We start from the raw sequence: 26300 nt of genomic DNA on the forward strand, positions 1-26300 counted from the left end.
GGGTCTTGTTTTCTTATCCATTCAGCCACCCTATCTTTTATTGGAGCATTTAATCCATTTACATTGAAAATAATTGTTGATAAGTATGTAGTTATTGCCATTTTATCACCCATACTTATTTTCTTTTGTCTTACGTCCTTCTAAGATTCCTTGTAATACTGGTTTGATGGTGAGGAACTCCTTTAGCTTTCTCTTGTCTGAGAAGCTCTTTATCTGTCTTTCAATTCTAAATGAGAGCTTTGCTGGGTAGCGTAATCTTGGTTGTAGGTCCTTGCTAGTTGTAGGGCTTTGTTTCAGCAAGATTTTAGGTAATTCTCAATGATGGTTGTTTTGTAGTTTAGTTGTAATTTTGATGTGGTTATGAGAGAACGTAAGCACACTATTTACTTACTTTGCCATCTTGACTGGAACTGTTTTTTGTACTTTTATTTTAAAATGAGAGATTACTAAACTCCTTTTAAAGAATATTCATAGGAGAATATCAGAGGAACTTCTTTAGATTCTCTCAGTTCTTTCTGTCAACTATGGGCTCCCTCAGTGCTGCTGCTACACTTCCATATCATGTTCCCTTCTGCAAGATTGTCTAGAAAATTGGAAATTTATTCTTTTAAAAAATTTATTGTATTTAGATCCTTGCAGTCTAGAAAACATTAAAAGTGAAAAATAGTTATCAATTTCAATTGTTAGTTTAGTTTGTTTATTAAGGCTGAAATAAAGTAGACACTTGCCATATTTTAGATTTAAATTAGTCATGTGAAATCTTTTATTTTATATCTTCTTTCCTTCCTTGAAGAAAAATAAAATAAAAACAACTTAGAATATTACATGGACAGGAGACTTAGAAAAAGTCTCCTGATTTTCTGTCCTTTTAGGTTGGTCATTAGTATACTGCAGGGAAACACAACCTATATTATTTACCATACTTAACGCGTCTATTTTTAATGTCCTGTTTGTGAACAAGAAAGCAATTGGAATCAATTACACTTTTTTAAACCATTGTTTATCCAATAAACTTCTGTGGTAGGTTTCTTTGGTGTTTGGGATTCTACTCTGATTGTGTGGAGGTGTTTTACAAGAGCCTGAGACCCTCAAACATCTCATCAGCCATGGAAGGAGTGAATTCATCACACAGGGTTTAATTTGCCCTTCACTAGGATATTTAATTTCCGTCATGGGTCCTTGCTCGGTTACACAGTATCTGACCTGGCAATAGCAACCTAGCAACCTAGTGGAACTCCACCTACCCCGAGCAGTGCTCTGGGGTTGGGGGCCCAGGGCGATATTAATTATTTACAGTGGTGAATTAGTGAAGCTGCGGAAGTGGACCTGGGCCACCATTTACTAGAGTCAATTGCCTTTTCATCTGAGGTGCACACAGACAATAGTTGTTTATCTGAGTGGCCGAAAATAAGCTCATTTAATTCTGCAACATTTCTTGGTGGGTAAAAATTTGTAAAGCTGAATGATAATTAAACTTAATCTAAATAAATCAAGCATTGTTAGAATAATTAATTTTCCTGAGTAGCCATAAGCATTTTAAGTTTTGCAAAAGAGAAAGCTACTGTTCAAATTTTAAATACTATGTCCAACATGCCTGATCATTTTAAAATGATCAAAAGTTAATATTAAACTAGGCATGCAGAGCCCCTGCTTAAGTCATATTTGAGAGTGAGAAATGCTCCTATTATTACTAATAACAAAGATGTTAAAATCAGAGATTATTGCTTAGGACAGAAATAAACCACTATGGTTTCTCTCGTGTGTGTGTGTGTGTGTGTGTGTGTGTGTGTGTGTGTGTGTGTGTACCTAAGACCAAGCAAGAAAAGGAGGTGCTACATTTATTAAGTACCAGCTATTTGCCAGGTATTTTATATACATCGCCTTTGTATAAGGTAGGTATAATTATTATCCCCACTTTACAGATGATGTAATTAACACATAGGGGACCATGCAGCTTGCATGCAGTACAAGGTGATGAACCTGGGATTCAGACTCAGGCTCCACACTCATCCCAGGGACTAGAGGACACACCTGGAGGCCCTTTGCGGAGGATGAGATACCCGATGTGCAGGTGGGGCAAGATCCCATGAAACTTGCGCTACCGCTGTTTACTGACCCCATTGGTAGTTATAGGTGAGATGATGAGACCTGGAAAAACTGAGGTTACAAACACAATGCAAATATCACACTGAGCCAATAATAACTGCTATCATAACCAAGAAGAATGCCATGTTTTAGTTTCTATGACGAGAATAATAAAGTCATGTTGTATTTATAAATTAGGTAAGATAATAGCAGACATATTTACTGCTTGCTATATGCCAGGTGCACTAAGCTCTTCACTTGATAACCCTAAGGCAGACACTTACTCACTATCCATTGCCCCCTTTTTGTATGCTAATAAAACCTTGCTTTTGTTTGAGAAAACAATGTGCCAGCCCCAGGTAATGGCTGCAGTCATGCAATAATGACACTCCTGTTCTCTGTAGTTCCAACTTCCTTTGCACTGATAGGTGGCCAACACAGCCCAGTTCTGCCCGGGACACCTAAGCTGAAGTTAGCTATTGTGGAGCTAGGGGACTGGGTTATGGAACATGCTTCACCCGGAAGACTACAGGGCAAAATCCCTCACCCTCTCCGGTCTTTTTATAAGTGTCACCTTCCCAGTAAGACCTAACCTGAACACGCTGTTTAAAACTGTAGTCCCTGGCACAGCATAGGCACCCAAAACATCTTTTTCTTTTTTTCTTTGAGCAAACATGTAAAGACAAACTAGGGAAAATCACCAGAGAAAAATGCAAAAGAGTGTGCACAAGTGCCCTGGCATATTGGGTGACTAGGAGGCGGCCAGCATGACAGGGTGGTGTGATGGAGGGGAGGAGAAGGAGAGGTGCAACTAGGGTGACAGTGGAGGGTCTCATCACACCAGCACTTGAAAGTCATAGTGAAGCTTTTGGCTCATACTCTGCGACGGGAAGCTGCGGAGGAGAATAACAGCCTCTGACTTCCCCCTAACATTATCATCTGGTGCTTTTGAGAGAGATGGAAGTGGGCAACGTAGATGCATGGAGAACAGTTAGGAGGTTACTACTACAATCCTAGGCTGATGGTGGTTTGGACCGTGACAGTAGCAGTGAGGAAGGAGAGAAGCGATTGGGGTCTGTGTGTATTTGAAAGGTAGAGTCAACAAGATTTGCCCACAGACTGGGTATGGACTGGAGAGAGAGAGGGAGAAAGAGAGAGGGATGACTTCGAGGTTTTTGCCCAAGAAACCAGAAGCAAAGTGATTGGGAGGAGTGTAGGAAGTATGGGTTTGGGGGGAGGAAATCAAGCACTCGATTTTAAACATGTTTAAATTTGAGATGCCTATTGTACATCTCAGTGGAGACATTAAGTAGTCAAATGGATATACAGCTCTTGATTTTATGGGAGAAGTCCAGGCCAGGGAAATAGATAGCATGTAAAGCTACGAGACTGGACAGATTCATCCAAGACAAGGGTGTGGGTTAAAAGAGGGGGAAAAAAATCTCCGGTGTGAGAATGAGCCCTGAGACAGTCCAATAATGAGGGGGCTAACGTGCTGCGCGTGGCCATCGCATGTCCAGGCTCTCATTTACCTCTTATAAAAATGTGGCAAGGTAAATACTCACAACCTGACTTGATAGAAGGGGAATCTGTTTCACAGTGAAAAGCTATCTGTCCAAAGGCACACAGGTAGTTAAGTGCTACTATCCATCTGACTTTTGTAGTGACTAAAAGTTTGAGTTGATTGCCTCTAGCAACTTTACTTATAAACCTTGCCATCATCCTTTGTCTTTCCTTCCTTATCCAATCAGCCTTTCATTTCTATTTTCCCATTAAGCTTCAGAACAAGGCATCCTAATCTTTTACTTTGAATTATTCTTACTGTCTCCTGATAGGATTTCCTGCCATGACATTCTCCCCATTCTAATCCATTCCTTATCTTCCTGAATATAAAGCTGATCGTGTCACCTTCCTGCTTAGTCTTTCTATTAATTCCCTATTATCTGCAAACTATAATCCAGCTTCTTTAGCTTGGTTTACAGGAGCCTTCACAATCTGGCTCCAAGCTACTTTTCCAGCCTCATCCCCTGCTAGTCTCCCCCTAATCCCACTTCCCATATCAGCCACTTTGGTGACATTGAATCTCTCATTGAGATACACCAGGCTCTTTCATAACTCAGTTTCACACGCTGTTTCCTTCTCACTCCCACACTGGTTAACCCCAGTACAACGCTGGCTGGAAGACATGATGGTGGGCACTGGGTCTTGTTCCACACAGCCGAGGCCAGCTTTCACCTTTTTACCATTAAGCGTGATATTTATTGTAGTGTTGTTTTAGATACCCTGTATCAGGTTAAGGAAGTTCCTCCCCTTTTTTTTTGTACTTGCAAATAATTTATTGTTGTTTTATCATGAATGGATGTGGAATTTTATCAAAAGTTTTTCTGCATCCATTTTGGTATCATTATTTCTCTCCTTTAATCAATCATTGATTTATTTTCTACTGTTAAATTAATCCCTGGATAAACCCAACGTGATCATCATGTGCTATTCTTTCCTTGTACGTGTATTTCTGGATTCAATTTGCTAATATTTTGTTTAGCATATGGCCCTACAATCTATGTAGTAGCCCAAGGGGAGCACTTTTTGGAGAGGTGACCAAAAGCAACCTGATCATTAGGAGCAAAGTTTGATTTCCACTTCTGACTGGTGGTAGGGGCTCTGAATGGATGTCAGAAGCGGGGGTTGAGGGGACATCTGAAGCTGCGTATTTCTACAGGAAAACGAAATTTTCATCATCAATAACTTTCATGTTCGGTACAAAGGTCAGTACATATTTAGTCTGAAAATGAAAACAGATCTTATTGTTATAATTCAAAATTTTTAATAGCAGTGAAATAAAGGCCTAATATTTATAAATAAACTTATTTAATGTTTGGTTTGCTACTTTACCTTACAGGAAAAAAAAAGAAGTCCCACAAAGCCTCCAAAACAGCCCTACAGAAAGGTTTTCTATTCCACATCCGTGAATGACATCCTGTTTGTCATTTTGATTAGGCCCAGATTTAGGAGGATGGTCTTTTCCAGTTCTAAATAACTCTCGTAGTCCATTTGCAATTCAGCCTCCATTTGCTCTTTTGACTTCTGATACGTTTTCTAGGGAGAAAAAAAGCAAGTCATCCTATAAAACACGGACAACTAGAACTACCAAAGGATGAGAAGGAGCAATTTTTGAACAGTCTGCCTGACTGCTGCTCGATGGAAGGGGTTTGCAGGAGGCCAGAGGGTGGGAGGGCATCTCTTTCGCAGTTAGGGGGAGGAAATGCTGGCTCTGAAGGGGAGTGGCAGAGAGAGAGCTGAGAAGTGTGTGCAGATTCAAGGTTACTCCTGGGACTGGGCAGACTGAATTTACTGATGGGTTGGATGTGGGCTCTCAGGGGTAGCAGGGAGCACATTGAGAGAGGAAAAAATAACAATAAGGAACGTTTCTTCAGCTAATTTACCCAACACCACTTGCTGAATAATTTGTTCTGTTCTTTGATCTGTCAGTGTTTGTATTAGCACTGCTATGGTTTAATTATTGTGGCATTTCATTGTAAGAGTGGCTAGGGCAGTCATGATTTTTAAGATTTCTTTCCCATCTGTGTCTTCTTTCTGACGAACACTTCATCTTGGTTTGGCTCATCCTTGAGTTGCCTTTGTTTCTCCTCTGTCATCTTCCCATCCTATTGTTTTTTGGTGACTTCTGCTTGTTTGTCACAAACTCCTGTCTTTGTGGATTTCATCAAGAGGAACCAAGACTCTAAGCTTTTATTCTAACTCTTTAGAGAATAACGTAAGAGCTGTTCTCCTCCTTTGAACATTCACAATTATTGCTATTCCCTTCCCCTTTGTTTGCCGAATTCTTTCCATATGTTTGATTTTCTCTCTCTTTTCTTAATATAGCTGCTTTCTCAGAGTCCTTGTGTCTAATAATTGTTGCAGCTACTTCATAGTACTGTGAGAATTAAATTAATTATTAAACATGGCAAGTCCTCAGAATAGCGCCGAACACCCAGTGAGCATTTAAAACATGTTAGCTACAGTAACCAAGTCACAAAAGAGCAGGGCTTGACAGGTATGGTGAGAATAGAAAAATGTTATTTTTCTAACCATGGTCCTTTGCGACCTATGTGACAGATCCTGTAGCATTTCCCATCACTTTAGGTATTAGGAATATTGTCATTTTCAGGTATTTGAATATCCTGGCCAGGCTAATATCAAAGTGAAAACTGCCCCTTGGTAACCTCCCCACTACAAAGCCCCCACTGTGCACCTTCAGCCTCTTTCTGTAGAGGTTGCCTCATCCCAGTTAGAAAGTCCTTTTGGGCATCTGATTTGAGCCTAGCTACTTTCCAAGCCTTCACCTGGCCCCAGGAAAACTCACCACCCTCACTCTGCCATCAGTAGAAGTTCACTGCCAACAGGCCCTCTTTCTACCCTTCTGTCAGAGCAGTTTAAATCAATCTCTTGCCTGCAGACTTTCCAGCCTCAAGAGTCAGGCCCTAGTTCCTGGGTTCCCAAAGCTCTCCCATTCTGTTTTGGTCATGGTAACTCTGGGCCTTTGGATTTCTGTGGCTCAGCAAGCCTCCTAACACATATCAGAGGCCAATTGACCAGCCACCTATCTCTAATGGAGTCTGGTGTTGCAGAAGTGGGAAGTGGGAAATACGTGGCCTTCTGACACATCTCCCCGCCCCCAAAAAAAAGAAGAAAAAAAAAAGAAAAAGAACCCTCTTCTAATCTTTCCCATATGTCTTGCTTCCTTTGTGCCGTCTGGAGTATGGGTAATTTACTAGATGTTGCAGAATTCTCTTCTAAATCCCATATAGACGGCATAATTTACGGATCACATGGAAACTGCTACTTTTCCCAGCTTTGGGTCTCCAGCTAAAATTCCAGTTAAGTAAATTCCTATTACATGTGCTGTGAAAGCTGTAATTACTATTATTTTTCAGGAAGTGAGCTGTATTCAGACTCAATGTTTACAAAGAGGGAGAGTATGATTTCCCTTACATCTATGGGTTGGAGTACAGCCTAACCCCTGGCAATGGGGGTGGGGTGTGCGGGGGTGGGGGCTCATAAGGACCAGCCGTGCTGGACAAATGTGTGATCGTCCCCAGCTCTCTGTAATAACACTCACAGTGAACACTTACTAACACTTTCTGTGTGCCAGTCACTGGCTAAGTGCTGTAAATACTTTAACTCTAATCGCCACTGCAGTCCTCTGAGGTTCCCATTTTCCCTTTTCTTAGCAGTTACTAATAAGGAGATATTTCTGACTAACATTAGTTTTTTTTTTTATCCTTGGTCACTCTTCTCATGTTCTAAATGTAACAGAGGAGTCCTTTAAAAGCTATTCATTTACCCACACTCTAGTGTCACAAACAATTTGAGAAGTGGTAGCACTACTTAAAATAGGGTACTATGACAAATGAAAATGAAGTTTCAAGGAGTTGAAAATGTTTTGCTAACTCAAAAGCATGATACAGTTTCAAGATATGATTATTATAATATTCAGGTGTTTTAAAAGTATTTTACATGCAAATTATTTTGTATTATCCACATTGTGCTGATGTGGATAATTAGGAGCTTTCATTATGGTACTTAAAAAGTCATAATAATCGTGGATAATTGCTGGCATAAGAAAAGGGTAGCAGATTATCTCCCACAACAGAATTTCAACCAGTGTTTGTGAATGTACAAAAGAACAAGACCTTTTCTTTTTTTCTTTCTTTTTTTTTTTTGGTAGCTGGGGAAAACAGTGAAAAGTTAATCGGTATTCTTTTTTATGCCTTGTCACCACTAAACAGTTTTTGAAATGAGGCTCTCCGCTTTTATTACACTAATTCTTATGTATCAATAAGTGATCATGTTAATCTATTTGCCACTGCAGTACTTTAAAATATTTCCATCTGCATGTGCTTTTATTTTTTTCAATTTATTTTATTTTTTTAAAGATTTTTATTAAAATATAGCTAACACACAATATTATATTCGTTTCAGGTTATTCAGCATTTATATACCTAAAGAAGTGATCACCATAAGTCCAGTAACCATCTGACACTGTACCACACTATCATAATATTATTGACTATATTCCCCATGCTGAACATTACATCCCCATGACTTGTTTCAGATCTAGAAATTTGGACCTTTTATTCCCCTTCACCTTTCCTGCCCTTTTTTAGTATTTCAATTACAGTTCACATTCAATATTACTTTATATTAATTTGAAGTGTACACCATAGTGGTTTGACACATATATTTTCAGAAGTGATCCCTTTGACTAGTCTAGTACCCACCTGGCACTGTACATAGTTATTACCATTTCACTGACTATATTCCCTGTTCTTTACATCCCCATGACTATTTTGTAACTACCAATTTGTACTTAATCCCTTTACCTTTTTACCCTGCCCCCAACCCCTCCCATCTATCACCCCAACAAATCTAGTACCGATATGACCCATACATAGTTATTACAATATTATTGACTCTGTTCCTTATGCTATACCCTACAGTCCCATGATTACTGTGTAACAACTATTTGTACTTCTTAATCCTTTCCCCCTTTTCACTCACCTGCAAGCCCCCTCCTATTTGGCAACCATCAATATGATCTCTGTATCTATGAGTTTGTTTCTGTTTTGTTGATTTTGTTCTTTAGAATCCACATATAAGTGAAACACATTGCATCTGTACTTCTTTGTCTGACACTCCACTTAGCACAATACCCCCAGGTCCATCCATGCCATTGCAGATGGCAAGAACCCATTCCCTTCTTTGGCTGAGCAGTATTCCATTGTATATATGTATCACCTCCTCTTTATCCATTCTTCCATCAGCAGACACTCAGGCTGCCTCCACATCTCGGCCATTGTAAACAATGCTGCAAAAAACATATGGATCACACGTCTCCTTGAAGTAGCATTTGGGTTTCTTCAGATAAATACACTGAAGTGGGATTATAGGTCCTTCTTTGTCTCTTGTTATAGCCTTTGTTTTAAAGTTTATTTTGTCTGGTATAAGTATTGCTACCCAAGCTTTTTTGTTGTTGTTAATTTCCATTTTAATGAAATATCTTTTTCTATCCTTTTACTTTCCATCAGTGTGTCTTTCAATCTGAAGTGATTCTCTTATAGGCAGCATATGTAAGGGTTGTGTTTTCTTATCCATTCAGCTCTGCTATGTCTTTTAAGTGGAGCATTTAATCCATTTTCATTGAAAGTAATTCTGATAGATAAATATAGTTATTGACATTTATTATTCATAATTTTGACCTTAAAGAAGTCCCGAGCTTCTTTAGCTTTTTCTTGTCTGGGAAGCTCTTTATCTGTCCTTCAATTCTAAATGATAGCCTTGCTGGGTAGAGTACCCTTGGTTGTAGGTCCTTGCTTTTCATTACATTGAATAGTTTGTGCCAGTCCCTCTGGCCTGCAAAGTTTCTGTTCCGAAATCAGTTGACAATCTTATGGGAGCTCCCTTATAAGTTACTAGTTGCCTTTATCTTGCTGTTTTTAAGATTCTCCCTTTGCCTTTAACCTTTGCCATTCTAATTATAATGTGTTTTGATGTGGGTCTGTTTGGGTTCATCTTGTTTGGGAATCTGCACTTCCTTGACTTGTATGTCTGTTTCTTTCTCCAGGTTAGGAAAGTTTTCAGTCATTATTTCTTCAAATAGGTTCTCAATCCCTTGCTTTCTCTCTTCTCCTTCTGGTACCCCTATGATGTGAATGTTGTTATGCATGTTGTCCCAGAGGCCTCTTAACTATCCTCACTGTTTGGATTCTTTTTTTCTTTTTGCTGTTCCAATTTGGTGTTTTCTACCACCTTGTCTTCCAAATGGCTGATTCAGTCCTCAGCTTCATCTAGTCTGCTGGTGATTGTTTCAAGTGCATTCTTCATTTCAGTTATTGTATTCTTTACTTCTGAGTGGTTCTTTGTTATAGTTTCTATGTCCTTTTTTATGCTTGCTATCTCTTTGTTGAGGTTCTCACTAAGTTCTTTGACTATCCCATCACCATTGTTTTGAACTCTGTATCTGGGAGGTTGCTTGCCTCCATTTTTTTGAATTCTTTTTCTGGAGTTTTCTCCTGTTCTTTCATTTGGGGGCACATTTCTTTGTGTCCTCATTTTGGCTGCCTCTCTGTGTTTGTTTCTATGTATTAGGTAGGTCTTCTGTGTCTCTCAGTCTTGGTCTAGTGGCCTTATGTAGTAGATGCCCTGTGGGGCCCAGTGGCACAGTCTTCCTGGTCACCTGCATTGGGTGCTGTAACAGTGTCCCTTGTGTGAGTTGTGTGTGCCCTCCTATTACAGTTGAGCCTTGGTTGCTATTGGCATGTCAGTTGGTGGGACTGACCCTCAAGCTAATTGGTTGTGGGTTTTGGCCATGTCCACAGCTTACAGGATGCTGTCAGGGGGTGGAAGATGGGGGAGATGGAGACTTACCACACTGAGTGGAATTTACCCCAGCGGGCTCTGGTGCCTGTTCAGACCACCCTTTATGTGTGCCACTTGTGTGGTGCTCTGCTGTGGTCTGAAGCCAACCTCCAAGTATATTAGTTCTGGGGTTTCTTGTGAGGGGCTCTGGTGCAGGCCCAGGTTATCCACTGCCTGTGACCAGTCAGGGACTACCTGGTTAAAAGCTAAAAAGTGATTTGTGGTTGTTTGCTGCTTCTGCTAGCCCTCGAGGTGCATTGGAGAGGCCACGCTGTGGACCAAAGACATCTGCCACCAGTACCAGGCCTAGGGGAGCTCCACAAAATGTTAGGACACCGTGGAGGCCTGTTGCCACCTGCCAGCTCCCTTAAGGTTCGGCCACTGATAAAGCCTCATGCGGTATGCAAGTTGCTGAGGCAAGGTCTCAGAGAGTCACTGGAGTTGGAAGAGTTCTAGTCACCAAGTTAATATAAATTCTGGTTCGGTGCCAGCGCTAAGCCTGAAACTATTCAGCAAAAGTCTCAGAGCACACTGAGATTAGTCGCTGCCCACCTGGGGTTTACCAGACTCTGATAGTTTTCCAAGAAAGAGTGCATTGTGGGCGGGGCTGGCTACCCTTGGAGAAAGGGCCTCCAGCATTAGGGGTGTTGGGTGGGGTGAGGTCCCACTGAGTCAGTAGGGCCCGGCTTCCAGACCAATCAGATTCAGATTTGGTTGTGTGGGGACAGGCTCAACACGGTAAAGATGGTAACCACCTGCTGGCTGCAGGGGAGGAGGACCTCCTCACAGGGAAATGGTGACTGTCCTCCAGCCCTCAACCTGGAACAACACAAGTCTGCTCCCCATGTCTCTGACACCCCCCAAGTTACTGTCCCTCAGTTGGAGCCCAAGGTGAGTGCTTGGGAGTGAGAGAATCTGTGCACAGGCCTTTTAAGAGGATCCCTGGGTTTCTCACAACCTTCCATCCCACTCTGATTGTTGGAATACCCACTGTTTTTCACAGCCAGCTGTTGTAGGGGCTCATCTTCCTGGCACCAGTACTCTGTGCTGGGGAGGCCAGTGTGGAGCTGAGGTCCCTCATTCCTTCAGGGGGAACCTCTGCAGCCGAGATATCCCTCCTGGTTCTCAACCACCACATGGCAGTTTGGGATTAGTCAGTTCTGTGTCCACCCATTCTACCAGTCTCGACTTCTGTTCAGGCCAACTTCAGATGGCTTTTCAGGTCGATTGTTCTATAATTTAGTTGTAATTGTAATGTGTTCATGAAAGGAAGCAGGCACGGTGTTTATCTACTCCGCCATCTTGGATCTCCTCCACCTACCTGCTTGTGCTTTTAATTGAGACCTAAGGTCTCACATGAATTATTACATTGGAGAATGCTACATATTTACATATACAGAAACTACGGACGGGATCAATGATGAAAATACTGGCAACATAGGGCAAAAAAGGGAATGAGCAAGAGTGAAGTAGAAATATGGACTAAGATCAACTCAAGTAACAAAGAGAGAACTGAGTTCACAGAATATTTAAAGGCATCATAACTGTGGACAAGGGAAGACCAATAGAGTGACAGAATTCATATCAAACAGAGAGGCTGAAAAATAGGAGAATGGGGGGGATGCAGAGTTCTAGGTTCCTTTTTAGTCAAATTTAAGATGAGTGCGTCCTGTAGCAAATTCTTCTCTATCTCAAATTTCACATCTCAAGTATAGTATATCATAGCAAACTTCATGTCTGTCTCTGTCTCTGTCTCTGTGTCTGTCCATATGTTAGCTCCCATTTAATGAAAGTATACTATTTCTTAGGTTACTTAACTGAAAGCCTTACAGTAATGCTAAGAGGTCGTTATTAGTATTCCCATTTTAAAGACAATAGAACTGAAGCTCAGCAAAGATGTGAGCATTGCTCGAGATCTCATAACTAGTAAATTGGTGGAGTTGGGATTTGAACTCACAGGTCTTTATTCCATATTCCATTCTTTCTGCATTACCTGTTTTAATGCATTATTCACCAGGTGTTAAAATGCTATATAATAAAAGCATTCAGGTTTTGAATCATTGTATCTGTATATGTAGATACCATTGTATCTAAATGAATTTGAAATTATAAAACATTTCAGAAACTTTAGATAGAATCTTGCTAGGTGTCCAAATGGTAGGTCTCACTCATGGTAAGCTAGGAAATCAGAGAAATGCCCTCTTGACTGTTATGACAACAAGATAAAAATAATTTTTCTATTGAAACTGTGGACTAAGCCAAACACACATATTTCCAGTGGCGTTAGAGAAAACCAACTTGCGGTTGTGAGATTTAACTTACGAATTTTATCTTCTCAGTTTCCAGATCCATTTCTTTCTTGTCTTGTTCACGAATTTTTTTGCGCTGTTCTACATATTCCAAGTGCTTGACTTCTCTTTCGAAGTAGTGGCTCACACTTGATGCCTGTTAGAAACACAGGCCCATGAAACAGGAGCCCGTATGGAAGCCCCAGTGATCTTCAGAGGGCTCTGGAAGAATTCCTGCTCTTATAACTCATCAGATACCTTACTACTTTGGGACACTGCCCGCAGGCCCACTACCAGCAAAATCATCTCAATATGGGGATTACTGTCCTCAGTGTTAGGGCCCTGCAAATTGGAGGATTCCAGGAAGGGAGTGAAGGTGGAAGGAGAAAGCTGCACATTTTGTAGAAGGAATATTCAGAGATTGCTTATTTCCCTTTCCTTCCTTCTCACTTCTAACACGGAGGGAAGGTTCATACCATCAACAAAACTTGAAAAATCCAAATGATATCAATATAGACCCTAAATGGACTGAGAACAGAGTTGAGTTTCTGGTCCCCTGGAGGGCTTAGCATGTAGGCAGAAGAGTAGAAGCCGGAAAGTAGGCAGAGACCTTGGGCAAGGTGCAGGTGAGGGAAAGCTTTTTGTCTGACTGTAACTAGTCTGATGTTGTTGGGACTTGCAACAGATTACAATCTATACATTTAGTGTTGTGTGTATACATATTTATGTATTTCTATATATTGATCTTTTTTATAACCGTATTACCATTGCTTGAAACCTTTGGGTGGTGGGTATGGTGGGGCAGAATATTGCCACTTTCAGACATGCTGGTTTTCATACATCAAGTTGGGGGAGGATGGGTGATGACTGGTAATAGAAAGATGCATTAGAACGTCAACTGTGCCCTCCGAGAAGGGCATCACTGAAATGAGGGTCCCATTTTGGTTAGAACCTGGAAATAACGTCTTACGATTATGAATCCCCAAATCAATTCTTCTCTGAATCTGGGTTTTATTTACTTGGCCTCCCTCTTATTGCATGTTTGTTTTTTCTCTTGCTTCAGACGATTTAATTCATAAAATAGAAATACATGTCCTTAGTTTTGACTGTACTGATTCTTTTGTTCTCTTGTAGAGCAAAAATGCTGTCATTTCTGAACACACTTTTAAAACATACCTCAGCAATATTTGGTTACACAAATCCTCAAAGCCAAAAGTTACTGACCTCATTGGCAGAAGGATGACTTAATGTCCAAGGGATTTCTAATATATGCAGTGTTCCATAATAATCGGCCACGGCTATAAACTGCTGCTTAGCTGAAAGATTTAAAGAAAATGGGGGGTAAAACATTTCAGCAATCAGAAAGCCATCTTAGAGGTTAAACACGAAATGTAGTTTTGTCTTGTGGTCTCTCAAAGGGGCTGCTGTGCTTACAACGATCTTCACATCTTCATGAGACATTCATGACCGGGGATCATACAAACATGGAAAAGTCATTTTTTTTTTCCCAGTTGATGAAATGAGAACTGAGATCCTCAGTATGTGACAGCCACCCTGCCTACTTCAAATCTTGTTTGCTTGGTGTCTGTATAAGGAGTGTGGCTCCTAGCTGAGGTTGACCCTCTGGAGTGGGGTCCCCTGGGCAGACTTGAGAACAAAGCAGGGACAACACGTGGAAAGATTTTCAAAGGAAAATAATGAAGCCAATTTCCGCCAAAGACATAATAAAGGCATAGTAAAGGATGCCATTATACAGGTGAATTTCAAAGACACAGCCAGAACCAGTTTTCTTATTTAAAAAAAATGGTTTCCTTTGAGCATTTAAAATGAATATAAAACACAAATGTGTTTGAGAATTTTAATTTTCTATCTCATTATGTGTTTTTTCTTCTCATTTTCAGAAGGTCTGGTTGAAATTGCTATATCCTAACTTGTAATCCCTGTAGGTATACAAAAGCAGTGTTTTGTAACAAAGATAGGAAAACACACTTTGGTGACACATACAGGTAAGCAGTAGCCGGACTGTGACACTGTAGAGATTCTGTAATCTGCATTTCTTAAGTGTAATGTTTCTGAGAGAGAAAAGCCGAGGAAGAAAATTTTATGCCTGCACACCTTTGGAAACAAAGGGAAACTTCTTTTAAAAGAGGCAAATGTATTGGGTTTACATAGAAAGTAGTACTTGGTTGAAACAGAAAAATTGAGACAAAGGAAATGAATTACTAGGCGAAGATCAGAAGGCTGCTTTTCACTGTCTGGTTCAAAACCAGCCTCTGCTTGGCATCCTAAATATATTTCAGAAATAATTGTTGATGAAGAAAACAGTGAGAGAAGTTCAGGTTGTATCCAAGATATGGTTGCAAGAGAGAACGGGAAGAATGGAAAGGAAATGGAGGAGAAGAGAAAGAAAGGAAGAAAGGGAAAGGAATGGGAAAAAACAAAAAACCCGAGAAACAACATTGGAGGCTTTCCAGAAGAATGTCAAAATTTTCCTGAGTTACACAAAAAGGGCAAAATGACTCCGCACATTTGATCAGAATTAACATACTGGAAAAGGCCCAGGGTTTGATGGAGGTGATCATAGTTATACAGATGTTTTGTGACTGGGCTGGTTCGTGGGTTTTCTCCAGAAGGTCCCAGATATCGATGTATCCATCTTCTCGGCCAATATAGAAGACGCTGGGCCTTGTCAGGGACCAGTGCCCCGAGGTGTACCTTTTTGGTGCACAAGATGACTGCACGAGGGGTCCAGTCTTCAAACAATTAAAAAAAGCACACACACACACAAACAAATTAAAAGCTTTTGTTATTATTGAAGGGACATTCACAATGATTTTAAGTACAACTCAGATAGCTAAGATCATGTAATAGCACAACTATGCCATTCTTGTAGGACTTTTATACAATGCCTGCTCTTTTCTCTTCTGTATGTTTTTATAACACCTTTTCCCCCCTTATTTAATTGCTCTTTTGGAAAAGATCAAACCTTCCAATTGAGCTGTTGATGGTTCTAATAACCCAACTGCTACTAATATCCCATTGCTATTTCTATGGAGATTGGTGTACGTTAGATGAGTAAAGATTATAAGGAAATTTTGCTTGTACGTTTATTTTGCTTTTAGGTGTCTGCTTCCCATAGAAACAGCTCTGGTAGTCAGGAAAAGCAAATAAAAAGTCAACTCCAGCTGTGAGCTGCATCCAATGGCTTATAAATATTATTTGGAAGCAATTTTAGACCAGCAAAGCATCCGAACATCATCTTGTTTTTTTCTCTACCATGGGGTGATTTGCCTTCTTTGGGAGGTTGCAATAGAGACAGAAGATCAGAATGTGCTTTCTTCCCACTGTCATGCTCCACCTGGCAACCAGGTGTACTCGTTATCTATTTATATCTGCAGGGACTAAACTAAACTGTGGAACTGTCTCCTACCCTCCAATACATGCACAGGAACCTTTCTATAGGGAACAAAGAGTGTGTCAGATTCTCCGACTCCTTAGAGGTGACACTCCTAACCTGCTCTTGACCGCCTTGCCTACATCCTTCAGTTTCTGTGGATAAACAGGGTCCTGACCTCTGCACGGTCTTTGGACAATCTTGCCTAAATTTTCTTTTTCTTGAATTACAAATCTAATACTTGTTCATTGTACAAAAAAAAAAAAAAAAAAGAACATACAGAAGTACATTTGTATAAAGTAGAAGTCTAATTCTGGATAGGCCACTTAAGTACCTTTTTTTCAATGAAAATTTTTTTCACAGAAACTTTTATTTTGGAGATTTGTGTTAGTGTTCTGGAAGTGAAAGTGTTAGGTCAGAGAAAAAATATATAATATTTACATACATTTTATATGTATAAATAAATATATATTACATATATTATGTATTCAAAGAATGTATATAGTATGGCTATGAAATATATATACCTATATAGTTCAGATTTTGAAAATCTTGAATTACTCACAAACAGGACGTATCTTACTGATTTCCCCACACCCTGGCTTCACTGGATTGTTCTCAGTCTTTCTAGTTTTGGCAGTTTGGCTTCTATCAGCCTGGATCCAGGCCCTCTCCTAATCCTGACCACCAGATTTTCTTGGCACCGGCTCGCTTTAACCCAAGCATGTGCCTGGTCTGCCTGGTGATGGACTCTAGCTTTCTTACTCCCGCTTTCTGAACCTGCTGGCATATTCCTGGTGTAGAAGCAAAGAATGTTTCTCCTTGGACTTCACACAGTAATCAGCATCCCCATCTTGTATTTTATGGGAAGTAAAAATGCAAATCCAGTCAACTGACCACAATACATATTTCAAAGAAAAGCCTATTAGCTTTCAGAGAACAAGAGACTTGTAAATGTTGTTTCCTTCCCTCAGGAAAGGAAAGCAAATGGCTGGGTTTTCAAAGGGCTTATAAAGGTTCTGCTGACAAGCTGGAGCCCACGCCATCTGTTTCAATTTCTCTAAAAGTTTCCCACAGGCACTGTTATATAGGAACAGCTTGTTGTTCCTATTGTGTTTCTCAATAACAAAGGACCACACACCCTTTCCTCCATTTCGTAAGCAACTTACCATGACACCTTCTTTCCAGATGGCCATGTTCCACCCCCCAATGGTGAGGATAATGTCCTTGTAAAAAGGTGACCTCTGAACAGTGTGGACAGCACCATCGTGGACGGTGCAGAGGTTCACTGGCTTCTTTGCTGTTGGAGTGGAAAAGGCCATTTTGTCTTTAATAACACAGAATACATTTCTACAGTGAAGAATGGAGTGCCCTCCGATGGACAGATAGGTCCTGATTAATGAGATCCAAGAGTCAAGAACCAGAATCTGTCAAGGAGTAGCTCCTCCTCTTTTTCTGGAAAGTCCAGACAATTTCCCACCAGGGCCACTTTGCAAGTTCAGAGGAACAGTTCATGTTCTTACTCATTTATTCATTCATTCATTAGTCAGTAAGTATTTGTAAATTGCTTATATGTACCCGGCACTGTAGACAGCTGGGCACACAATGGTTAATCAACAAACATAATCCTGCCCTCACGGAGCGCACAGTCTAGTGGGAAAGACAGATATGGCCTCAATAGACAAATCCCAAAGTATAGAATAGAAAATGTGAAAAGTGCTACGAAGGAAAAAATATATTACGAGAGAGTAACAAGGGGCATTCATAATTTGGACTGAATGCTCAGTAAAGCTTTCTCTGGAGATGAGTCATTTAAGCCTGAGTAGCAGTTTGACCTGGGAAGATTTTGGTGTGGAGGAACATTCCAGACAGACGGAGTCCTGAGGAGTGTTCAGTGTCTTTATAAATTTGAAGAAGGCAATAAGATCCAGTCTGGTAATCCCAGTGTGAGACATGTGAACCAAATGGGGACCAGGAGTGATGAGACCATGCAGAGCCTTGTAGAAAAGGGGTTTAGATTGTATTCTAAGTGTAATATGTCTTCATGAGTGCTTTAGGCCTAGAAGATGATCTGACTGATATTTCCAAAAGATTCTCTGGCTGCCGTGGGGAGAGTGGATTAGCAGCAGCAGGTAAACGCAAAGAGAGAACACCCTAGGAGGCTGTGGTAGCTCTGGTGCAAGGGCATGGTGGCTTGGATGAAAGTGCAATGGAGACGAGTGGGTAATAAAGAAATATTTGTGAGCTAGAATTGACAGGGCCTGGAGATGGCTCGAATAGGAGGGAGGGGTCAGAGAGATGAAGTGCTGAAAATGAGAGCCAGGTTTCTAGTACAAGCAACTGGCTCATGGAATTTCCATTTATGGCAACTGGGAAGTCAGGAGGAGCAGGTTTGAACTTGAAGATCAAGACTTCCCTTTAGTCTCTGCCCAGGCCCTGGGGGCCTTCTGCCTCCCTGGCTTGTCTACCAGGCCATTGCTTAGATTTCCGCTCCCCTCAGGCCTGTCTGCAGAGCTGGACGCTCCTCACCGCTTGCTGCCCATACCCACCCCAGGCATGGCCATAAAAATACGTGCCTGGCTAGACCGAACCACAATGTTTGTCTTCTTTATACTGAATCCATGAACTTGTTCTGAATCTCATCATATTAATGCTATGTGAAGGCTGGATTTTGTTTTTACTCAGAACACCAATGGGACACTAAGCTTAAAAAAGAGCGATTATATCTTGCCAAAAGCTCATAAAGTAGAGTTTCAAAGAGATATTTGTCCACCCATGTTCATAGCAGCCTTATTTGCAATAGCCAAAACTTGGAAGCAACCCAAGCGTCCATCGATGGATGACGAGATAAACAAAATGTGGTGTATACATACAATGGAATATATTATTCATCTTCAAAAGGAAGGAAATTCTAATGTATACCACAACATCTATGAACCTTGAGGATATTATGCTGAGGGAAATAAGCCAGTCACAAAAAGACAAATAATGTTTGATTCCACTTATATGAAGTACCTACTCACTTATATGAGTCACAGTCATAGAGGCAGAAAGTAGGATGGTGGTTGCCAGGGGCTGAGCGGGGAGAGAGGAACAGAGAGCTACTTTTTAATGGATATAGAGTTTCAGTTTTGCAAGATAAAAAGAGTTCTGGAGATTGGTTGCACAAAAATGTGAATTTAATGCTACTGAACAGTACACTTCAAAATGGTTAAAATGATAAATTTCATGTTTACGTATATTTTACCACAATTTTAAAATTATTTGAAACATGTTTATGAAGTAAAAACAAATAAAAAATTTAAATGGCACTCTTCTCATTTAAAAAAATATTTTCCCTCCAACCAAAGTCCAATCTTGAAGAGAGCACAGAGGACAGGCTTTTAAGTTCATCTTGAAGTTATCTAGAAGATTGCTGGTAAGGCAGGAAACCCAAGGCAACCAGTAGCTTTCTTCCTGCTGCTGTTCCTGTTTCTCAGAGCCTGGTTTTACCCTCAGGCTTAGCAAGGTTTCCCTGACACCACATCACTCGCTGATCAGGGCTGTCCAGAAATCTGGAAGCCCTCTGTGAAATATAATGATTACCAGTGATAGCAATATTGGCAACCGCTAAGACTTGTACTTTAAAATACTGTTAGAGGGTGATCACTTCATAAGGTATACAAATGTCTAAATACTATGTTGTACACTTGAAACTAATATAATATTGCATGTTAACCATAATTGAAAATTAAATTGTGAAACAAAACAAAATAATAGGCTAGATGTTCTCAGCCCATCGTAACTTTCCCTTTCTTTTGTCCTTTGAAAGACCTTAGTGCCAGTTAGCAATGAATGGAGGTATTCTTAAGTTAGTAAATGAAGTGCCAGAGCACCCAGACCAGGTTATTATGATAAAAAAAATGACAGTAAACAAAAAAATTGTTTCCAGAGTCATTATCTAATGAAGGATTCAGTATAGTGACTTCTTTAAGAGAGCAGACTGCCTGAGTTCAAATTCTGACAATGCAACTTATAGTAGCTACCCCATAGAGCTGCTGTGAGGGTTAAATGAGTTAATCCAGGGAAATTGCTTAGGAGAGCGTCTGGCACGTGACATGTGCCAATTTGTGAGTAGAGCATATGAAATGATTATGTCAAATGTCATTCAGCCTGCATTTCTTGGCGTGTCACTTAGATCATCTGGAAATTTTAATTTTACATTTTTTAATCACACACGTCTCAGTCAGGGTATTCTGTCTTTCAGAAGTTTTGTCTTAGAGGAGAAAATTCTCCTTGCCTTGTTGTACATTTGAGATAAGAACATGGGATTTCCAGCCGATCAAGAGGGGTTGGGTTACCTCATCTTTACTCGGGAAATTTCAGTGGTGTTTATGAAAGACAGGCTGGGAGCTCCCAAGGAAAACACCACCAGTTCACAGAATGTAATGAGGGCATGCAAAGCGTGTACTCATTGACTTTCTCTGAACTTGAACCGTCATCCAATGGGAATAGCAGTGTTATTTGTCTTTCCACGTTACAAAATACTTGACTGATGATTTTAAAGTACTTTAAGTATAAAAGTATTATGATAATTTTAAAGCATGCTTTAAGTAGGTGGTTAAAGCTATTTCCCATTTCCTTGAATGAACTAAATGCCAAGGAATTAAAAGCAACTCCTCTTCTTCCTGACCACCTTCATCCCATGGGTCACAAAGTCCTGACATGTTGATCCCTAAGTCTGCCTCGCATTTCCTCCGCTGCATGGCACTCTGTTACCATCCTTATACATCCGTCCTCCCCATCTCTTAGTGAGGCTATTGCAATTGGTCATCATACTTCCATTATAAGTCTCACCAATAAATTAATCTAGCCCCTGTTCTCCTGCCAGAGTGATTTTCTGATTATACTGGTGGCTCGAGGATAAAGTCTTAGTAGGGTACTCAAGGCTCTTTGCCATGTGGACCCAAATGTCCTTCCTGGCACCTTTCCTGCTGCTGTTGCCCTCTATATTGTTATGGTTTGGCCAGGAGATATCCCTGTTTTCTTAATTGTCCCCTGGCCTTTTGGGCTTCCATATTTTTGTGCTTGTCACTCGTTCGACCTGAAACATCTCTCTCCATCTTCTCCATCCGGAAAATTGCAATCTACCCTTTAGTACCCAGCTCAACTGCATCTCTCTTCAGTGAGGTCTTTTTTTAACAGCCCAAGAGAATCATTCATCATTTGTTTATGTTGACTTTTCCAATAGGTTGTGGAACTCCTCGGGGGAGGACAATCTCTTGTTCATCTTTATATCCCCAGTGCCTGGTACATAGTAAGTTCTGAATAATGATTTGATGAATAAATGACAGTAAGAAAGAAAGAATAAACAAACGTCAGGGAAGTTCAAACATAAAGCTCTTGGTTTTCAAGTTTGTCATTGGTTATTCTATAAATGGGAGAGAATTCATTTAAAATAAATAACTCAACCTGTTTGTTATGGGCTGCTTCAAGCAGTTGAGGAAACTGCAGGAGGAGGTAAGGCCCCAAGAAAAATCTCTGAGACCAGGAGGAACCAGAGCTTAGCTGTGTGTAACCAAGTCATGGCCTCAAGCTTTTGTCCTACGGGTACTGTGGAGACTACTGCCATGTTACATAGTGCCTGGCATGCAGTACGTGTACAATTCACATTCACGAATTATCGAATTAATAGAAACACACATCAGTGTAAAAGTAGTTGAATATAATTCATTATATCCAATATGTAATTTTGAATTCAACTTTAAATCATGAAACTGGGAATAAATGGAAAGTGGAAAATTGGTCTCAGTTCTGCATGCATGTGACCCTCCCTTGGGTCACCTCTAATCCTCTCTCCATGCACCACACTTATCAATAACATACATTTGGGCTTCTGGTCAGGGGACACTATGTACGAAAAGTAGAAATGCTTTGTTTCCAGATTAAAATGGCTACTTGGAAGCAATGCTGACAAAGCAAGCCTTTCCAGGTCTGTGGCACTCCAGTCTACGGAACCAGACTCAGTAAATAGAAGTGAATGGAGTGAAGTGTGAGGTGGAGATCTGAGCCCCAGAAGCTGTTCCCTGAGAGTTGTGGCTTTGAACTCCAAACCCATCAGTCACTTATGTGTCTACTTGCCCCAACCCCCACAGGGTTGTCCAGATCCCCAGGTGCAAACCAAGCCTGGCTGCCCCACCTGACTGCTCCACCGTGTTCTAGTAGTTGCAGGGGCTTCCTCTTCCTTTGCTTAGGATTATTCCCTGCTTTGAAAGCTGGTTCAAATATATTTTCATGCCATGATAAAATCCAAAGTTTTAAAGTAAGTAGTTGTAATTGTGGCAAACCCCAAGGCTCTCAGCTTTGACAGAGAGCTTTGCTTGTTGGGGAGCCTGAATCTTGACCTGATTCCTGCTCACACCTGGGTGTGACCTTCATCCTTCTGCTCGGCTGCCCAAAGTCCTGCTCTGGCAGCAGGGGAGACCACGGACAAGTCCGAGTTCCAAAAGCGGGTCCTACAATCACTTCTCCCATACTATCCTAAGGTCTTCAAGATCACTGTAAATTTAGCTTATAATTTTACATTAACTCAAATTTTCTACATAGATAAGCTATCAGGTTGTTGAATTATTAAAATAACACTGTTATTTTAAAATTGTGCTCCTCAAGTTTTGGTGTGAAAACAAATCACCTGGCGAATCTTATTGAAATCCGTATTCAGATTCGGCAGGCCTGGGGTAGGAGCTACAATTCTGTATTTCTAACAAGCTCCCAGTTGACAACAGTGTTGCCTGTCTGCGCCCTTCACTTTGAGTAACAAATGTAGTCAGAAACTCAGGTGCTCTCCCTTCCATTAGCAAGGCCAGGGTTACTCAGTACTTTGTAAAAAAAGGAACAACTTACTAATAATGGGACAATCATTAAAACTTACTCATCAATCGGCCAGTTTCAGGGTCTCTTTCCAGTTTCCAATCTGTGTATATCACTTCACCTTCCTAAAAATATTACAGATTTCTGATGAGTACAATGCCCACGTAAGAAACATAAAACCTCATGTTCACATGCTAAGACTAATTATGACAGATACAAAGCAGCACGTCAGTTTAATCAAATGATAATTTGGTACAATGCTGGGAAAAGGCTCAAAATTATTACTTGGTTTTATCTTAAACAATAAAACGAGTTTGTTGAGTTTTTGTTCACACACAGTGATGTGGAGAACACGGGCCATCACGGAGATAATCTATGTTCCAACACAAGTTCCAACTGCTAGGTTTCCAAAGTTTTGGTTAACAGGAAATTGTCCCGATGAACTGAAAGCTCCAGGAGGAGAGGGATCCTGTCTGACTTGTTCAGTTCTCAGCATGTTACAAATACAGTACTTAACAAATATTTGTGGTTAAGAGAGAGAGAGGGAATATGAATTTATAACATGGTATTCTTTACCTTTCAAAGTTGAGAATAGGAAACATAAAGTTCCATCCAGGTAACATGACAAGTAATAAAGTAATATGTATTCCAGTACCACTTATGGTCATTTTAAGGAGAGAGGAAGGCAGAGGACCTGGTATAAAGGAGAGTCAGAAACACCCACACAAACAGGAAAGACAGAACAAATGAATGACAGAGATGGAGAGATTTAGATACAAAAATTAGTTCTATGCTCCCATTTTAGAGATGCAAAAACTGACTCAGAAAGGTTAAATGGCTTACTCAAGGTCATCCAAATGCAGTTTCCTAATTCCATTTTATTCCCCCAGTGCATAATAAGAGAAAAACATGGAGGAGGGTATATAAAAAAAGAAATCAAGAGGACACAGAAGAGAGAATGGATTCAGATGTGTAGGTGAGGGAGGGAAGATGGGAAAATATTTGGTTTATGCAAAGTGAAGGGTAAGCTCATTAGGGCCTGAGCCCACCCATTCACTCATCTGTGCTTTCTTCACCCATGTTAATTCATTTAACAAACAAGGACTGTGTTTGGTGCTAGAAATTCAATCAGAAGATAAGCACTCCTTCCCTTCACAGTCACAGTCTACGGGCACACACTGTACACGTGGACATGTCTAGCCTGTTGCCTTTGGCACAACCTCTCATAATTACCATTCAGTGAGCACCCAGTTCTTGCCAGAATTGCTAGGAGCTTTTTGCGTGTGACCACAGCCCTCACCAAAGGTCTGTAAGAGCGTCATTAATTAATATCTCCTTGGTCTCATGGCTGTTTTGTGGGACACTGAAATTAAACCAAGTCGAAAAGGAATAATTTCAACCAGGTTCATAAATTTGTCTTGAGTGCCCATAATATCATCAGCCACCTAGCTGGAAACTTTCACGTCCTTCTCCATCCATTTCCCTAAGTTCTGACAATGCCGCTTCCCTCCACCTCTGTGTGGACACTTTTAGCCTTACTGCTCAGGCCCTCTTCATCTCTGGTTTGGTCCACCTGCCTGGCCTTTGCCTCCAGGGTCCCACTTCCTCTTGCTTCAGCCTGTGCCAGCCCAGAAGCCAGAGAGGCCTCCCTTATTCTCTCTATCCAAAGAAGAAGGACCAGCCACGTCATGGGTTGGAGAAGAGCCTTCCACTAAGATGTCAGCCTCATGAGGGCAGAAAATTTTGTCTATTTTATTCACCGCTATATTCCCTGGACCAAGAACAGTGCCTGGCATATATTAAAAGCTCAATAAATATCTGTTGAATTATGGATGGAGTTAATTCCAAGCAGGGCAAGGCCTCAATAGGCAAGAAAGAGTCTAGTGCATAGGATGAATGAGGGAAAAATCAGAGCAGCCAGAGTGAGGGAGGGAGGTTGTTGCAGATGAAGGTGGAGAGACACGAAGGAACCGAATTATGCAGAATCTTATAGGCCACAGGGTGAGGAGTTGGGGTTTTATTCATATTTCACTGAGTTGTTGTGGGAGAGTTTAAGTGAAAGGTGCTTATGCTTTAATTTCTGGTTTTTCTAAAGCTGTCATTCCCCTGCTTTCAAATTTTGGCGTGCACAGAGACAAATATATTAATCCACTTACATGAGGTACTTAGAATAGTCAAATTCATAAAGACAGAAAGTATAAAAGAATGGTGGTTGCCGGGGGCTGGGGCAGGAGGAAATGGTGAGTTATTGGTTTAGAGGGTACAGAAGTTCAATTTGGGATGATAAAAAAGTTCTGGAGATGGATGGGGGTGGTGGTTGCTCGATGACATGATATGAATGTATCTAATACCACTAAACTGTACACTCAAAAATGGTTAAGATGGTAAATTTTGTTATATACTTTTCCAGAATTAAAAAAACAATCTAAACACTTTGGTGTGAAGCCCAAGTTATAAAACATGTATCTATTTGGTAGTGCCTCATCGCTTTTCAAATGAAATTCAAATTACCTAACATGGCAAAAAGTGCCTTTGGTTGGACCCAGCCTAGCATTCTAGGCATAGATTTCCTTCTTGTGCCACGCTATTCCGTTATCTCCAGACAGACCCTAGACTTTCATAACTCCAAAATCTTGTTCAGGCGTTACTTCTGCTGGAATCCATGCTCTCACTCTGATCTTTCAGGTGCCTCCTCAACCTCCAACATCCAGCTCGCTGACAGGTCGCCTTCTCCAACCTCTTTGTCCTGTACCCCCGGCCTCCAGACCGGTGTTGGCGTGGATCACACTGTCAATGTATTTGCTTCTTAACTAGGCAGTGAGCGCCCTAAGGACAGGGACTGTGCTATTGATTCATCTCTGGTCCAGGGCCTAGTACTGTGCCTGGCAGGTAGTGAGAGCTGGTGGGATTGACTAACCCATTGTGCAAACTGCATTTGAGGAGACTGAGCTATGGCATCTTTCCACTGGCCTGGGAGACTCACCCTTCCTTTCAAGAAAGGAGACTCATGTATAAACAGGTATCTCTGCCTCTGACTGTAAGAGAGAGCCTCATTTCTTCACCTGTAAAATGGGAATAATATCATCTTTATAGGATTGCTAAGATTAAATGAGGTATAATTTGGAAAATACCTGGCACAGATCCTGATATATAGAAAATGTCCAATAAATGTGTATCGCTTTAGTTATTATAATAGATACCAAACAATGGCAGCAATTATTGTTATTATATCCAGTTGTTATTTATCTTTTGAATTGAGTGAG

At 40.7% G+C, this 26300-nt stretch overlaps 1 protein-coding gene across 2 annotated transcripts in view; it reads right to left on the reverse strand.

The window, feature by feature from the left end:
- Positions 1-338: 338 nt before the first annotated feature.
- Positions 339-26300, reverse strand: part of DNAI3 (dynein axonemal intermediate chain 3) — a 74044-nt gene continuing 48082 nt past the window's right edge. For both annotated transcript variants that reach the window (XM_081056393.1, XM_081056394.1), the window contains exons 18-23: positions 23099-23162; positions 17358-17488; positions 15343-15547; positions 14019-14110; positions 12829-12951; positions 339-5181 (exon numbers count right to left, since the gene is read on the reverse strand). In XM_081056393.1, coding sequence (XP_080912519.1) covers positions 5038-5181; positions 12829-12951; positions 14019-14110; positions 15343-15547; positions 17358-17488; positions 23099-23162 — 759 coding nt within the window. In that variant the 3' untranslated portion in view covers positions 339-5037. The remainder of the gene's footprint in view (positions 5182-12828; positions 12952-14018; positions 14111-15342; positions 15548-17357; positions 17489-23098; positions 23163-26300) is intronic.

The sequence above is a fragment of the Rhinolophus hipposideros genome, assembly GCF_964194185.1.
Source record: "Rhinolophus hipposideros genome assembly, chromosome: 8".
Classification (NCBI taxonomy): domain Eukaryota; kingdom Metazoa; phylum Chordata; class Mammalia; order Chiroptera; family Rhinolophidae; genus Rhinolophus; species Rhinolophus hipposideros.